The sequence below is a fragment of the Carassius auratus genome, unplaced genomic scaffold (genome assembly GCF_003368295.1).
Source record: "Carassius auratus strain Wakin unplaced genomic scaffold, ASM336829v1 scaf_tig00217025, whole genome shotgun sequence".
Classification (NCBI taxonomy): domain Eukaryota; kingdom Metazoa; phylum Chordata; class Actinopteri; order Cypriniformes; family Cyprinidae; genus Carassius; species Carassius auratus.
Window position 1 is genome coordinate 229,956 of NW_020528858.1, and position 15,793 is coordinate 245,748.

The window sequence follows — 15,793 nt, forward strand, 5'->3', positions numbered from 1 at the left end:
AAACGAAAATGCATGTTGTTTATATATAAAAAATCATTAGCAAGTTTATTTTACTTATATTAAATATAGGAATCTTGCTTATTTCAGAAATGTAACTATTGTTTTATTATAACCATAAAATCCTTACATAAATATATATAAAAACTTGTCAGTTTTTCTTATGGTTTGCACATATAATAAACTGAATCTGCTAAAGCATTTATTGTTACAGACATCCTTTAGGTGGCGCTATAACACAGCAAAAGGGTACAACAACAGGCTCGGGTGAAATATGAAAAGGTTTGTTTTGCAGAGCAAGACACCATTTCTGTGGCACTTTTATACAGTGGTTGCACACGTAAAATTTAACTTTTTTTACCTGAGTGTTTAGTGCATTCACCTGAGTTTGTTTTTATCGCACACATAGAAACTAGTTCAAAACTATAACCTACATGGTGTAAAACTAAGGGAAAATAAATAACATCCACAGTGCTCAGAAGTTTAAAAAAATAACAATAAAATAAAATGTCTTTTGATTTTTCCATTTTGCCTGTTTGCGATATGGCTTTCATTCATTTTGATGATCGAATCCCCTTCAGGATCCAAATTGAAGCTCTTGCAGGGAAGCCCTCTGGTTCCTCATTGATTTCCGCCACGTTTGCCACTAGAAAAGACAATCACCACACAAAACTTCCTTCAAATACACCCATATTTTCTTCTTGTACTCATTAGCATTCATAATATTAATATCTTTAGCATATCTGTGTTGTTAGCCACTAGAGAGGGCTTTCTTTACCTTGTCCCTGACGTCTTTGAGTTCATCACCCATTGTAAATACTCCTTGGCAGCGATGCTGTCCAAGACCTTGTTGACGTCACTGGTGAAACTGCCGTCTACATGCCTCCTGTGCGGCAAATTTGCACCTCTGGTGTCTGCGAGACTGCGCATATGCGATAAACATCTTGTTAGCATGTGTACATGACACTTTTTCAAAGTTTAAACTCATTTTAGAAGCAGTTTAGCTTCAGCATGTAGCCCGTTAAGTTTGGGAAAAAGTTTATAGTATTAGTTTTGTGATGTTTTGTAATAATTAGCATCTTCGCAGGATTTTGAAGTGTTTGTTTGATTAGCACAGAAGCAAAAGACATTGGCAGAGAAAGATAACCAGAAGCACACAGCCTGGATTCGGCGCTGTTTATTAGCATTAGCATTTGGCAGTGAGGTTGGACAGGGTGCGTTAGAAAAGAAACGGATGCTGGGCAGGAGAAAGCGTGATGAAGCAGTCAGCAGTCAGGCTAGTTTTCTCTCTCGCACACTCGCTCTATTTTTTTATTTTCATCTCTTTCACACTCTCTAAGGCACTGAAGGTGGGACCAGAAGCGCGGAGGCCTACTCTTGCTTGGGCTGTCCGGATTTTAGCCAGGCCACGAAGTTCTGGGCCGCCTGGTCCCGCAGGAAGGAGCTGATGTCACTGGTGTAGGTTCCCTCAGCATGACGTTTGGCCAAACCACTGGAGGAAAAAAAAGAGAGTTTGTGTGAGAAATAATTCAAGCAATATGTGAACTTGAGCTTGATTTTTTAAAATCTATTATTAATATTATTATTGCTATTATTTTATAATGAACTGTATAATATAATTATATATACATATTTATAAAAATCATAATAGATATTATAATTTTTGTAAATAAAAAACTATTCTAAAAATAAAATCATAAAATTAAATATAATATTCATATAATTATTGCATTATTTACATAATTATCGCATTATATAGTTTAATTTTTGTATAATATTATAAAAAATATTATAAAACTATGTAACATACAGTATTATATTAGTTTTTATATAATATATAATATAAATATTAATAAATAGAACTGATATTTTAATATTGTTTGTGTACATTTTACCGTATTTACATAAGGTTTTTCTGTACAGTATATTCATATATGTGTATGTGTGTGTCCTAAACATTGTATATTGTTATTACAATTTTACAATTTTACTTATATAATTATATATTTTATTTTTATATTATACATAAATAAATACATGGAAGTACAATATACAAAACATAAAAATATACTAAACTGATTATATATATATATACAGTGTATGTTATATATTTTGTTTTATTCTTATTTTATTTTATACATTTTGATACAGTCTATTAAAAAACTAAGGATGCTTTTTGACTTGATTTGTAAATATGTCAAATTTTTCTTCTTTTACACCAAATGTTGGATCATTTTTAACATTTTTAATACTTCTGTGCATACCGTAATTGTACATACCCGTTGCTCTTCGAGTTCATGAGCCACTCAACAAAATCTTGCGCTCTCCTGGTCTCCAAGTATTTGCTGTAGTCGTTGGAGAAAGTTCCCTCAGAATGTCTCTTGGCGGTGGTGAATCCCTGACCTCTCGCCAGAAGACCTTCTACTGTCTCTGTGCTGCACACCAGACCATACACGAGTGTTACATTACGGATACTGAACAAAACAATGCCCACACGTCCAAATAAAAAGTCCTCAAACAGCTCAAAAGTAAAACTTTCATGTGTACTAGGAAAGTATCTTCAGATTAGTTATTCATTGCTCAGAAACAAACTACAAAGGACATGAAACACCATAAAAACCATTTCTCCAACCTTGTGTGGTCGTCTTGCAGTGGGACGCAGATGCTGTTTTGTACAAAGAGGAGCAGAAGAAGACCAGCGAGATATTGGGCGCCTTTCATTTTGAGAGCTTCTTTCTGTTCTGGACACACGCGTTCTGTAAAAAATGAGAGAAAATACATTTTTGTAACCAACCGAACATCTACAAGGCTTTGGGTCTCTCACTGAGGTCCTTTAACTCACCAATGGATGGAAGAGTTGAGTGTGTTTGGATCTTCTCCCCGCTCTTCTCCTGCTGGTTTCGTGGCCTCTTCTCAATGGTCTGGGTCTTATATAGTGGGTCCAGGTGGGCCGTCCCGTCTCGGCAGCCCACACACACGCATACATGTGCGTTCAGATCCATTAGTGTCAGTCCATTACCCGCTCTGGATGAAACCGCTCGTGTTTGCTTAAAGAGAGAGATGTGCTAAAGTACCTCCAGATAAGAGCCGTCCTGGAGGTGTGAGACAGCAGGATGGAGGCTTTTGCAAATAAACCCAGGGGAAAATAACGCACCAAGTGCTACTGTAGACGAAAATCAAGAGGGGAGATGGATAGTCTGTCCATGAGAACGTGACGAACTGACTTTTCATGTGTTTTTTAGTTTTAGTACACATGATTCTTGTGTCCAGCCCTGGATGCGTTGTGTGGTTTGATTAACAAAAATAGTTTCAATGCAATATTAAAATGGAAATGACAACTCTGTGTAAAAAAAAAAGAAAAGAAAGGAAAAAGTGGTTGATGAAGTTTCATCATATATAAAAAAAATCCCAGAATGCATTTTGAGGTGCTAGAATTTGATTACAAGCATATCATATTTTCATCAACGAATTTATCTTGTTGAAAACAGTACAATTTGTTGTGCATCAATAATAAACTTAAACTGAAACTGTTAAATATTAAAAAATTCTATTAATAAGTTTTTTAACAGTAAAAAATGACTACTTTTACTAAAGAAATGTTTGTTTATTAGTGATTTTAAATATTTTAAAAGAGAAAAGAGGTTTGACTTGTAAAATATGAATACATTTGGAAATTATTTCAGACTTCTTTAGCTTGAAACTGTCATTTCAAAAATAAAATAAAAAAAGTTATTTAATATGTGTGAAGTGTAAATAAGTCAGAAACAATTGAACACATTTTTGTTGAATTTTATTACATATTGAAAATATCTCAGCTATATCATACAAATTATGGCTTATATTTTAAAGGTAATGGAACATACAATAAATATTTTCTTAAAAGATTACTGGATATTCAACAAAGCTTAATAAAAAATGATTTCAAGTGAAAATATTGTAATTAATTATTTAATATTTAATATATTTGATAAATACAATATTAACTTAACATTAATGTTCTTTTTATTTTTGTACTATAAATGAAAATGGCAATGAACTTGATATGGAAAATACACAATATTGCTCTCCCCAGCTAATTAATATGAATAATAAATAATAATAATAAAATCGGAGCGTATTTAATTCAAATACATTTTTTTATCTTTACGCTGTTTTCTTTAGCTAGCTCATCAAGCTTTGTGTTCATCCAGTAAGTATTTCCATGTTGTTTTCGGTGTACTAAAGATTCATGACTGTACAAATGAAACTGATGAACGTGACTGAAGGAGTCTGTTATTGCATCACAGTACAGTAGCCAGCACACACTCCTGACGTGTTTAAGTGTGTGAAGTGCTCTGGAAGTAATGCGGAGTCAGCGCTGTGGCTTCTGGCTTATTTGGTCCGGTGGAAAGTTTCACAAGTTCAAGCAAAGCAGTTTTTCAGAAAGTGACTCATGTGAGTGTAGACGTGCTGATTGGCCGAGCCGCCGAGACTGTGGTCTTGATCAGTGTACCACTGACAGAGAGACAGAACAGATCACCAGTTACAAACACTTCAAATATTCACCATATACCTGTTTTAATACTTTTTGGAGCTGCTTTATGGATTGTTGACATGAAGAATTCATGTCTACCAATGTGAAATGCAAAATATTCTAATTATATATAATTAAAAAATATATGTATAAATAAATTAAGAAACCTTTTTATATGCAATATTTTAGTACTCTCTCTCCCTCTCTATAGTATATAATATTTTTATTATAAAAATTCATAAATACGTTTAATTAAAGTATATTTCTATATTTTTTCAATGAATATAAAATAATATATACCATTATAATATTTGTATTACTATATTCATTATATTACAATCAAACTCTGCCGCTTTCTTACCATTGCATCAAAGTCCACTTGTTCATCCACGAGGGCTTTAGAGATCTGAGCAGCTTGCTGGAAGTGAACGTTATCTAAAAAGACCAACGGAAAACAGAAAAAAAAGATGTGATGAGTTTTCATTTTAAGTCATGTAATTTGAGTTATTTTACAGATTTTTACATGTTTAGGAAATTTTTATTATATAATTTATATAGATATATATTTCTGTAGTTCTTAGGAAATATGAATAATTATAATAACTAGAATGACTTTAAAAATATTTTGTATGATATTTACAGTAATTGAAAATGTAAGTAATATATAAGTGCTGTATATAAAAAAAATCATTGATAAATGAACAGAAATTTCATGTTTTTTTTGTTTTCATATGTTTTTTTACAAAAAAGAAAAAAAAAGAAAAAAACATTTTATTTTCATATGAATTTGTTTTCATTTATTCAGGTTTGCTCAGTTGCAGAGACAGAGAGCGAGACGGGTCGTGTCTCACCGTCAGCGGTGCCGTGCACCAGGAGGTACTGGACCGATTTAAAGTTCTTGGCTCTTCCCGTCACTGTGGAATTCTGCAAGAATCATAACATTCCATAAACCCGGAGTCACGCAGTGCTTACGCCTTTTCCTCTCGTGAGTTATTTTAGGACTGACTCAGGCTTCTCTGTGACATCATCACGGGGAAACCAATGAGTTTATCGAAAAAAAGTTTTGAATTTCCAAGCGCAACTTACATCGTAAAAGGCCTGGTTCTCCGCTGGCGTCAACATGTACCTCTCAGTGTAAATAGAGTCTGGAGGAAATTACAGAACAGTCTTATCACATGACAGGAAAGAACTTAAATGAGGGGAAAATTAAATACAAAACCATAATCAGTACTACATAGTAACTGATTACATGTAATCTGGTTCACATATGTAATTAAGCACTTGTAATTAGATTATCTTACATTTGAAAATGCTAGATTAAAGTTACACTTTTTAGGGAATACATGACTACATATTCTCTCAACGCATCACATTTTTCCAAATTTATTGATTTCATAATATTGATAACAGAATGAAATACATTCTCTTTGTTTTATGATACACAATCACATTCATGTCTACGTGACAAATGAGCTAAATCAAAAGTAATCTAAAAGAAATGAAAACGTACTGCAGAATACATTACCTAATATCTGTAATCCAGATTATGTTACTTACTAGATTTCTCATAATGTAATTTGAAATCAGTAGTGGATTGGGATTATACATAAAACATACCATAATACTCCCATTTAGAGACCGGAGCGACTGCCATTCCACATTTAAAAACTCCACTTCCGGCTCCCAGAACCATTGAAGTGACGTAACCTCCGTAAGACTGCAGCACAAACACACGGTTACTTATACAGTGACCCCAAGAAATTGAATGTGGACTGCATGTTTGCATCAAATAACAAAATATAAAAGTCCGTGTCATTATTTTAAAGATGGATAAAAAAAACACTTTGCAAACAAGACAACTGTCAAAATGAAGTCTGTCAGATTCATTATATCGAAAAAACGATTTCTGGTAACTTACCCAGCCCCAGATGGCAACCCTGTTTTTATCTATGAAGCCCATGTCAATAAAATTTCTAAAAAAGAAGAAAAAATATATAATTGTCATTTCTAATGAACAATGTACATGATAAATGCTATGTAACATGATAAAAACCAATTGTTAAAGTTAAATTATGAGTGAATTATTGCTAGAATACTGTACTACACTACAATTGTGTAAGTGCAAAGGTGGTTTCTAGTGTCCTCAAGGTGGTTGCTATGGCATTGCTAAGTTGCTAGATGGTTTCCAGGGTGTTCTGGGTGGTTGCTAGGCATTGCTAGGTTGACAAGATGTCACTAGATGGTTTCCAGGGTGTTGGTAGTTGATGCTAGGACATTGGCAAGCTGCTAGGGTGTTGCTAAGTGGTTTCCATGGTGTTTTGGGTGGTTGCTGGGTCGTTGCTAGGGCGATTGGGGCGGTCGCTGGGGCGTTGCTACAGGCTGCAGCTTCCAGAGCGTTCTGGCTGGTTGCTGGGTCGTTGCTAGGGCGATTGGGGCGGTCGCTGGGGCGTTGCTACAGGCTGCAGCTTCCAGAGCGTATATAAATCCTTTATTGTAAATCTATGAGATTTTGTCATCATTTTAACAACAAAAATGTGAAAAATTGTTTATCTGGTTGTTTAGTAAAGTAAGAGATCACCTCTCCTCAACATAAACACATGATTTGAGGAATTATTCATGTCTGCAGCACAAAAACAAACAAACATTGTATTCACTTGAGAGCTGTGTGGACACATAATTTGTACCTAGCGGCTGTTATTTGATCCTCAACTTCGTAAGTGCCAAGTCGTTTGTAGAGGGCATGCATGATTTTGTCTCCTTGGTAACCACTTCCTCTCCCATCAAAACTGGCCACAATCACTTTCTCCGTGCTGGCCAAGTATGTGGACCATCCCACCCTGAACCGGAAATCTGACTTCTGACTGCAGGGGCCTGCATATCTACGGGATATGAAAGAATCAAGTCTATAGTGGCCATCAAACCCAGATCAGAGCTCAAACTCAAACCACAAAATGTGTAGCTAGCTTACACATCAATAAGCAGAGGATATTTTTTGGATTTGTCGAATTTGGGAGGAAGAATCATCTGGTACCAGAGGTCTGAGGGGAAAAAAAATATAACCCGCACAAGATTATGATTTATAACAAACATATTTTTCTCTGCTCTCCTGCAGAGTCAGCCTTACCAAACTCTCCGATCTTCAATGTGTCATGCATAACAGACGGCATTGCGATATCCTGCAGAGTATTTTCCAAATCTTTGTTGTCTTCAAGAACTCTCACCTCTAAAAAACGTTTAGAAAAATTCATTAAGTTAGTACCAGGAATATAACTGATAATGAATTCAGAGAAATAGAGCTCTTACAGGGTTATATTTGTAATTGCTTAGTTTTTAGAATATACTCATATTTTTTATAGAATATATATTTTTTATGAATTATATAAATGCGATTACAATTACTGCAACAAATTTATATATATATATATATATATATATATATATATATATATATATATATATATATATATATATATATATATAGTTTCCAGGGTGTTCTGGATGGGTGCTTGAATGTCAATAAGGTGATTTGGGTGATCATGAGGTGTGTTGCTAGATGGTTTCCACAGTATTCTGAATGGTTTCTAGGATGTTTCTAAGTGGTTTCCAGGGGGTTCTAGATGGTCACTAGGGCTAGTGTGACTATTTTGTTGCTAAGTGGTTTCTGAGGTACATGAAAGTGGTGGGGATGTAAAGAAAAATGTTCAGTAAATGGGATTTGAACCCATTTATATGCTAACTGCTAATCTGTGCGCTAACTGCTAATGGGAGCTGCTTTAATGACTCTAGTGCTTAGCCATACCTGTTCCATCTCTGCTGTTTCTCAGTGTATATAGAGGCAGTCCAGGCCCTTCAGAAACAAACAAATAAAAGGAATTGGGTACATTTAATTGACTTTTTGTGCGCATTGCATATGGAGAAGTGCTATAAAATGAATATACATGACGTACCAGAACAGCTCATGAGGTAGTAGGTTCCTTTAGTGCTAAACAGGGCAGAATTATATTTGCACCGGTCCTCATTGAGGGTACAGGTCAGACACTCACGCTCCGAATGAGAATCAGCCTTTATAGTGATTCTGCCGAAAAATAAATACACAATTTATAACATTTGTCACCTGTGATAATATCAAAATATTCCGCTTGTGACACTCACCTGTAAACGTTCCTTTGGCCCGGACTCGCATTGTGTTCATTACTCACATAGTATCTGTCACAAACAGAGGAAAAAAGTTGAGAAAAGAATCTCAGACACTCAGTGACAGAAGTTTCTATCCGATTAACTTACACAGCATCATTTGTGACCTTAAGGATGCTAGTGACCTCCCAATTTCCTGTTGTCAGGAACGACCTTACTGTCTAGGAAACGATATTGAACAATATGAACAAACATACAGAACATATGCGATGCTGTGTTTCTACTTCAATTTGAAGTTTATATTAGCTGAATGCAAAAATAATATAGGTTACTAAAAATGGCTCAATTTGCCATTTTATCCTAAAAAAACTAAATTTAATATAGTACATTTACATATTACTGTAATGAAATAAAATAACCTTAAACATGACTTTAAATAGACATTTAAAATTTTATCAAATTATTTTTTTTTTCATACTTTGTACACTCACTGGATTGAAATAAACAAGATGCTTAAAATGTTTCTCATCACTCATAATGTAATAACAACTGCTGCCGTCTGGCCGAAAGACAGGTTCATCAGGAGAAAACTATGAAAACAGGGCAAACAAACCACATATTAGCTAGACTCAACATTGCACTAAATATCAATTGATAATTTTATTATCAAATGATCCATACCCGGCCAACCCAACCCGTGCTGCTTGTGATAACCTGGCTCTGTTGAAAAAAAAAAACATATGAGAAAAAAGATTTGTGATTGGATGAGGATTGTGTTTCAGTCGATTCAGTAACTCTACAATAGTCTGAGAAGTTAGATGTACCAGTGAACTTTCTGTCCAATCACTGCCGCTGAAGTCATACGTCTTCAAAACGACATAGTTCTGCGTTCTCTTCTGCCACTGCACTGCAATTCGATCATCTGATGCCCATGTAACAGTGCTCAGGTAGTGCTCTCTGTGATAAAACACATGATTTTAGGTCAAATTACTGAAGAACCTGCTGAAGAACACCAAAACTCCTTACCCTGCACCAACATCACTGGGAACCAGGACTTCATTGTCCCTGGTTGTGTTTGTGTCAAAGACAAAGAGTTTGACAGTTGGGTTTGGGGTTCCGGCCTTGGAAACAAGGGAATAGGAGCATCAGCCAAAATTTAAATTATCTTAAAATTAACTCACCCTCAGGCCATTCAAGATGATTTTGTTTCTTCATGGGAACATATTTGGAGATTTTAGCATTATATCACCAATGGATCCTCTGCAGTGATTGGGTGCCGTCAGAATGGGTGTCCAAACAGCTAATAAAAACATCACTATAATCCACAAATAAGACTCTAGGGTCCATCAGTTAACCTCGTGTCAAGGGAAAATATTTGTGTAATAAACAAATCCAACATTAAGATGTTTTTTAACTTCAAAACGGTTTCCAGCTAAAATACGAGTCCTCTATTGGTAGAACTGCTTTCTTTAGTGAAAAAAATGTGAATCAGGTGAGAATTATGCATAGATCAGTCACCGTTTACAGTCCAAAACAGTTCTAAACAGATATCTTGTAAGATTTTGATGTGAGAGGACAACAGGAGATTGTAGAAACGTTTTCACTGCAGAAAATGTTATAATGGGTTATGCACTCATATTTTAGCCTGAAGCAACTGATTAAAGTTGAAATGCCTTAATGATGGGTTTGTTTCTTGCACTGGACTGGAATCATGTTGTGGATTTTTGTAATGTTTTTATCATCTATTTGGACTCTCAATCTGACGGCACCCATTCATTACAGCAGATCAATTGGTGACCATGTGATGTAATGTTAAATGACTTTAAACTTGTTCCGCTGAAGAAACAAATTCATCTACTGTACATCCTGGATGGCCTAAGGGAAAATTGCCTTTCACATCACAATGTACTTTTTATTTTTTTATTTTTTATTTTTTTACTTTTTACCTTGGGGTATGGTATCAAGACCGTATCTGGATATTGGCCTTCTCCATACCATGTATACTCAATGTTGTGGACTCCTGAGTCATTAAATTTGGCGTATGCCACAAACCTCCCATTTGGTGACCACCACAGAGCAAAGTTGGTGGAGAACATCTCCTCTGCAGAGAAAACAGGCATACAAGAACATTAGCTTTTTTGGATATTTATTGGTGAAATATTCAATTTAAGTCTTCAAAAAGTAAAAGACCTCTGTTATGAATGGTTAACATCCATCAGTTTAGTTAAATATGTATCTTGTACCCTCGTACACCCAGTCAGGAATGCCATTGAGGATCTGGTTGTGGGCTCCATCAAAAGTGACTTGAGTGAATGGAGAGGTAAGATTTTCCTTAACAAAGACGTTGTTTTGCCACACAAAAGCCTGTATGGATTAAAAAAAATATGTATCATTAAACATTTTTTGTTGGTTGGGAATATGAGTGCAAAGGGTTTGAAGCTAGCTTGTCCTGTTACTCCCTTGACTGCTACACGCTACTATCCAATAGGAGCTTTAAAACACTGAAGATATTTAGTGGAGAAAAAAGCCGAGTCATTCCATGCCAACTCAACCAGACATTATTCAAACATTCCTCTTTAAAAGAAAAAAGTATCACATTTTTGCAAACTGACCCACATTTGGTTTTTGGCCATTGGAAATATGTATATTTTGAAATTTTTACTCTTGGAGCCATATTGAAATTCCAATATTTCTGGAACTGGACCATATGGGGCTTTTACAATGCCAAAGAGAGATGCCAAAAGGAATGTCTGTTGAGACCCAATATCTAAAAGGATGTTAAGATATCTGTAATATGTCTTGAGTTACAGGCATGCAGACCTTGGAGAAAAAAATGGAAATGTGCTGTTTCCCCATATTTGAGTGGTCCCCAATGGCACATAATGCAACAAAGATTGCTAAAGTGATGAGATTTTACTATCTGACCTATCTCTGTGTAAAAATGACAATTTTGACCCCCCTCTACAAAATAGTGGATTACTCAGTCAATATTCATCCATGACATTTTATATGTTGGTTTTCAGCACTATACTTTCTTCTGAAAAATATCAGCAAAATCTAACATTTGACCTAGGGGAAATGTTTCAAATTTGGTTGATTTGACACAAAATGACCCAGCTGCATGTTTTGTAAGAAACAAATCCACAGAGACATTTTTTTTTCACTTCAAACTGTTGCTTCCAGCTAAAATATGAGTCCATAATCCATTACATTGCTTTCTCTAGTGAAAAACTCATCTTGTTTGAAACAAGAGAAAAATATGAACAGATAAAGCACAATGAAAACAGTCCAAAACAGTTCTAAACAAATATGTTGATAGACTTTAATGTGAGAGGACAACAAGGGATGGACCTTGTCACTAGAAAAAGCAATATTATAGATTATAAACTCATATTTTAGCCAGCATTTTGTCATGCTACAGTATTACTTGCTGGGAAAATGAGCTTGATACTGGAAAAGCTACAGCCCTGAACATTTAATATATCTTTTGAAACATTTAACTAATAACACTAGTAAATATTTATCAATCACAGAATTTAACTAATTGTTTATTTATTTAAAGTAATTTAACAAAAATAAGTTGTGTGCGAAAATATCTGTCATGCTATAGCGCTACTTGCTGGAAAAATTTGCTAGTTGCTGGAAAAGCTACACGTTTTTTAAAATGAGCTTAGCTATTGTCATGCAGCATTGCTTCTTTTAGTTAGCCATATGATTAAAACATTTTGTGCTGATACAGTGCTTATTAGCTTTTTTTGGAGAGCTCTTTCTTTTAATAAGCTATACCTCCAGTATGTAATATATATTTGATAATAAATAACTATAGAGTAGAAAACCCCTGTATGTATTGATATACCCCAATATTTAAAAAAGGAAGCTGTGTGCACAAACTGTCACAAGTTTTTACGAGAAATTAGCATACTACCTAAAAAAGCTACTTTGTTTTCAAAAACAGCTTAGCCACTGACATGCTACTAACAAACAGTGTTGGGGAAAGTTACTTTTAAAAGTAATGCATTACAATATTGCGTTATTCCCTAAAAAAGTAACTAATAACGTTACTTAGTTAATTTTTATGGAAAGTAATGCGTTACATTACTTTTGCGTTACTTTTGCGTTACTTTTTAAATATGAGCAGGGCTTGATTGTTTTTAATATAAGAAGTTCAATTTATAGCAATTGTAAAGTCCCTTTCACATCAAAAAGTGTAATGAATAAACTTCAGGCTGAAGGAAAAGTAAATTCACGTCTGTGCAGCAGAACACAGGAGAAGAATTTTAGCATTTCACTGTTTAAATTCATTTTGATGAATACTAAATCAGTTTTTTTTTGCGAGTAGGATGAATTAATGCACATTCACATTTAGTCTAGAACTACATCATGTTCACACAGCGCTTACAACGCTTCTGTACTTATGATTTCTCCAAATATGGGAAACGGTGACATGATTGGGAAAACAAAGTAACTGCCGTTACTTTTTTGAAAAAGTAACTCAGGTGTTTTCTTGTAAATTAAAAACGAATGTGCTACTTTACTACTGTAGTTACTTCTGTAGTTACTACTTGTAGTTCGATTCTGTAGTTAAAAGTAATCTGATTACATTACACGTGTTACTTGTAATGCATTACTGCTAACAAATGTAGTAACACTTTTGTCAGACTACTGCTATTTGTTGATAAAAAAAATTTTTACTGTTAAAGCTACATCATTTTAATTATTGTCAAAAATGTAGTTAACCCTAGTTATATAGTTAGCTACCCATTAAAACTGTTTAAAAGAACATATTAACACATGTAGTGAACCAAGTTCCTCATAGACAGAAATAAAAAATAATGACATGGCAAAAACTAGTTAAATGATGACAATAAGGTTTTATGACTTCTGCATGAAGTGGTGAACTGATGTGATACTCACCAGTTTGTGGCCGGTTGGCGACCATGCTAGGTACTGGATTTCATGTGGGATATCTGTATTTATAAAATCCCTGAAATAAAGTGAAGTTAAATGATTACAGAGGGATCATTAATCACAGTTATGACATACCATAGCAGTTTGTTAGCATAAACCGCTAGCTAACTTCATAGAGCATAAAAACACTAGTAAGCAAACCTTTTTTCCAGGTCATAGATGGAATATGATGCAGTGTATGAGTGTCTCCATAGCTGAGGAAGACAGTCAACATTAAACATCTGGACACCAATAGCAGGCAATAAATGATTAATTACTGCATTAAAGCACTTCATTGATTACCTTAGTGTAGTTGCTCAGGAAACAGACGTATTTTCGATCGGCTGACACCATGTAATCAAAAGCTGCCACACGGGTCTGATAACATCAAAGAAAGGCAACCGTTGTAAGTTCAAGTAATCGATACAAACATGCAATTACATTTAAGCCTTTGCTCTTATCAGACTTGTAAACAGATCTAAGAACAGAGAACGGCACGTGCTTGATTCGAATAGACCATTTCAGAATTTCTGAAGAAACAAGGGTGCTGCTTTCTGGTGCAAAACTGGTTTAGTACATTGCTATGTGGTTGCTAGGGTATTCTAGGTAGTTGCTAGATGGTTGCTTACTGTGCCAACTATAAAAAGACCCAACCTCACATCTTTCAATGTAAATTTCTGGGACTTTTCACTCGCTCTTGTGACAAAAATCAATGAAATCATGTTAACACTTTAATTTAGGGACCAAATCTCCATATTAACTATAGTTGCATATTAACATCCCTATGATGAGGCAAACACTCTTACAAATATCTGCTGATTGATGAATTCACTTCCATTTCCTGTGGTTGCGTTGATCAGATGCAATGAACCTTCTCTCGTCTTGTGAAGATATTCATCATCTGCATGGAAAGTAGTGCAGAAAAGCAGCAAATGGTTAAAAAAAACGTTTTTAGACATGGTACTATATGTAAATACCACAGAAGATGCATATACTGTAGACCAAACATACAAGGTAGAACCATATAATGGTACATGGTATATTTCAAATTACCACAGTGTTTATATATGATACCACCATTTTACCACAGCATATATTTTCTATTTGGGTTTATATATTTATTTGTAGGGGTTACTGTAGGTTATTGTAAGGGTTATTTGTACACTTGTAAAGTGCACACAACTACAATTACCTCCTATACTTCTATTCTGTATATAGTACATTATTTAATACTGTTTTTTTCCTTATATTATTGTTATATTCCATCCCTACTGTGTTATTTCTATGTATATCAGCACTATGTCTGTACTTTCTTCTGCACTGGAAGCTCCTGTCGACAAGTCAAATTCCTTGTGTGTGTAAACATACTTGGTAACAAAGCTCTTCTGATTCTGATTCACTTCATAGTACCTGAGACCCATCGCATGTTGTATGACTTGGTTCTTGCAGTTCCATTGAAGTAATCTTCTAGAGTAAATGTCCTCTGGGATACAGTTTTATCCTCTGATGATAGATAGATAGATAGATAGATAGATAGATAGATAGATAGATTTGTATGTGTTATATAATAAACTGTGCATTCTAGAAGCAAAATCATTATCCTGCACAAAGTTCAGACTGAGGGGAAGATAAGAGCTTCGTCTAAAACCCTGATGTAAGCACTTTGCAGCCAATCACCTGTGACAGCCTACTAACTATAGCATTACTTCAGAAAGTGAGACTTATAAAAACCCATAAAACGTATAATAATAATAGTTTGACATTTACAAGTTTTTCCCACGAATCCATAGAGCTATCGATCAGAAACAGCTATTGATTTCAAGAGGCATTAATAAACGTATCCACACAAATGCGCATGGATTTGTGCATAAACAATCACCTACCGTTGAGAAAAATGGCTGTTGGGACAGCTATTACCACAACGACCACTACGATCCCGAATGCTGCCAGAACCCATTTTCCAACCCCCTAAAATAAGTAAAGAACAACAACCAGATACATACACTTGGTAATCAATCATATAGCAAAGAACGCAGAGCCTTTACTCTCCAAATGCGTCTTTACGCAAAACTCTCTAAAGTTATAAATCGTACTTTAACAAATTATGTACGAAATATTTGCACTATTTAGCAGTTACTGACCATCTCAGAGAGAAACGCGCGATTGTTGGATTCAAAATCCCGTTATTATCCAGCGCAATTC

At 34.8% G+C, this 15,793-nt stretch overlaps 2 protein-coding genes across 2 annotated transcripts; both read right to left on the reverse strand.

Annotated features, from left to right (window-relative positions):
- Window positions 1-502: 502 nt before the first annotated feature.
- On the reverse strand, window positions 503-2,892 carry LOC113099725 (glucagon). Its single transcript, XM_026264657.1, has 6 exons — window positions 2,840-2,892; window positions 2,630-2,753; window positions 2,277-2,432; window positions 1,373-1,489; window positions 776-919; window positions 503-643 (listed from the first exon to the last, which is right to left on the reverse strand). The coding sequence occupies exons 2-6, from the start codon at window positions 2,716-2,718 to the stop codon at window positions 619-621; spliced, it is 531 nt and encodes a 176-aa protein (XP_026120442.1). The 5' UTR covers window positions 2,719-2,753; window positions 2,840-2,892; the 3' UTR covers window positions 503-618.
- A 1,340-nt stretch (window positions 2,893-4,232) lies between these two features.
- LOC113099727 (dipeptidyl peptidase 4-like) lies at window positions 4,233-15,553 on the reverse strand. Its single transcript, XM_026264659.1, has 25 exons — window positions 15,475-15,553; window positions 15,002-15,094; window positions 14,398-14,492; window positions 13,895-13,969; window positions 13,754-13,806; window positions 13,559-13,628; window positions 10,888-11,008; window positions 10,591-10,745; window positions 9,671-9,765; window positions 9,469-9,601; window positions 9,326-9,364; window positions 9,136-9,234; window positions 8,795-8,865; window positions 8,663-8,716; window positions 8,458-8,585; window positions 8,310-8,357; window positions 7,635-7,733; window positions 7,479-7,548; window positions 7,195-7,389; window positions 6,429-6,483; window positions 6,128-6,227; window positions 5,597-5,655; window positions 5,362-5,434; window positions 4,872-4,945; window positions 4,233-4,491 (listed from the first exon to the last, which is right to left on the reverse strand). The coding sequence occupies exons 2-25, from the start codon at window positions 15,015-15,017 to the stop codon at window positions 4,399-4,401; spliced, it is 2,070 nt and encodes a 689-aa protein (XP_026120444.1). The 5' UTR covers window positions 15,018-15,094; window positions 15,475-15,553; the 3' UTR covers window positions 4,233-4,398.
- Window positions 15,554-15,793: the final 240 nt, after the last annotated feature.

Coding starts and splice junctions, on each gene's coding strand:
- LOC113099725 (XM_026264657.1), bottom strand. CDS start 2,718: ATGAAAGGCGCCCAATATCTCGCTGGTCTTCTTCTGCTCCTCTTTGTA. Junction 920..1,372: donor TCCGGACAGCCCAAGCAAGA/GTAGGCCTCCGC, acceptor GCATATGCGCAG/TCTCGCAGACACCAGAGGTG. Junction 644..775: donor TCAAAGACGTCAGGGACAAG/GTAAAGAAAGCC, acceptor TGTCTTTTCTAG/TGGCAAACGTGGCGGAAATC.
- LOC113099727 (XM_026264659.1), bottom strand. Junction 11,009..13,558: donor CGCCAACCGGCCACAAACTG/GTGAGTATCACA, acceptor TAATCCATACAG/GCTTTTGTGTGGCAAAACAA. Junction 8,717..8,794: donor AAGGTCACAAATGATGCTGT/GTAAGTTAATCG, acceptor TGTTTGTGACAG/ATACTATGTGAGTAATGAAC.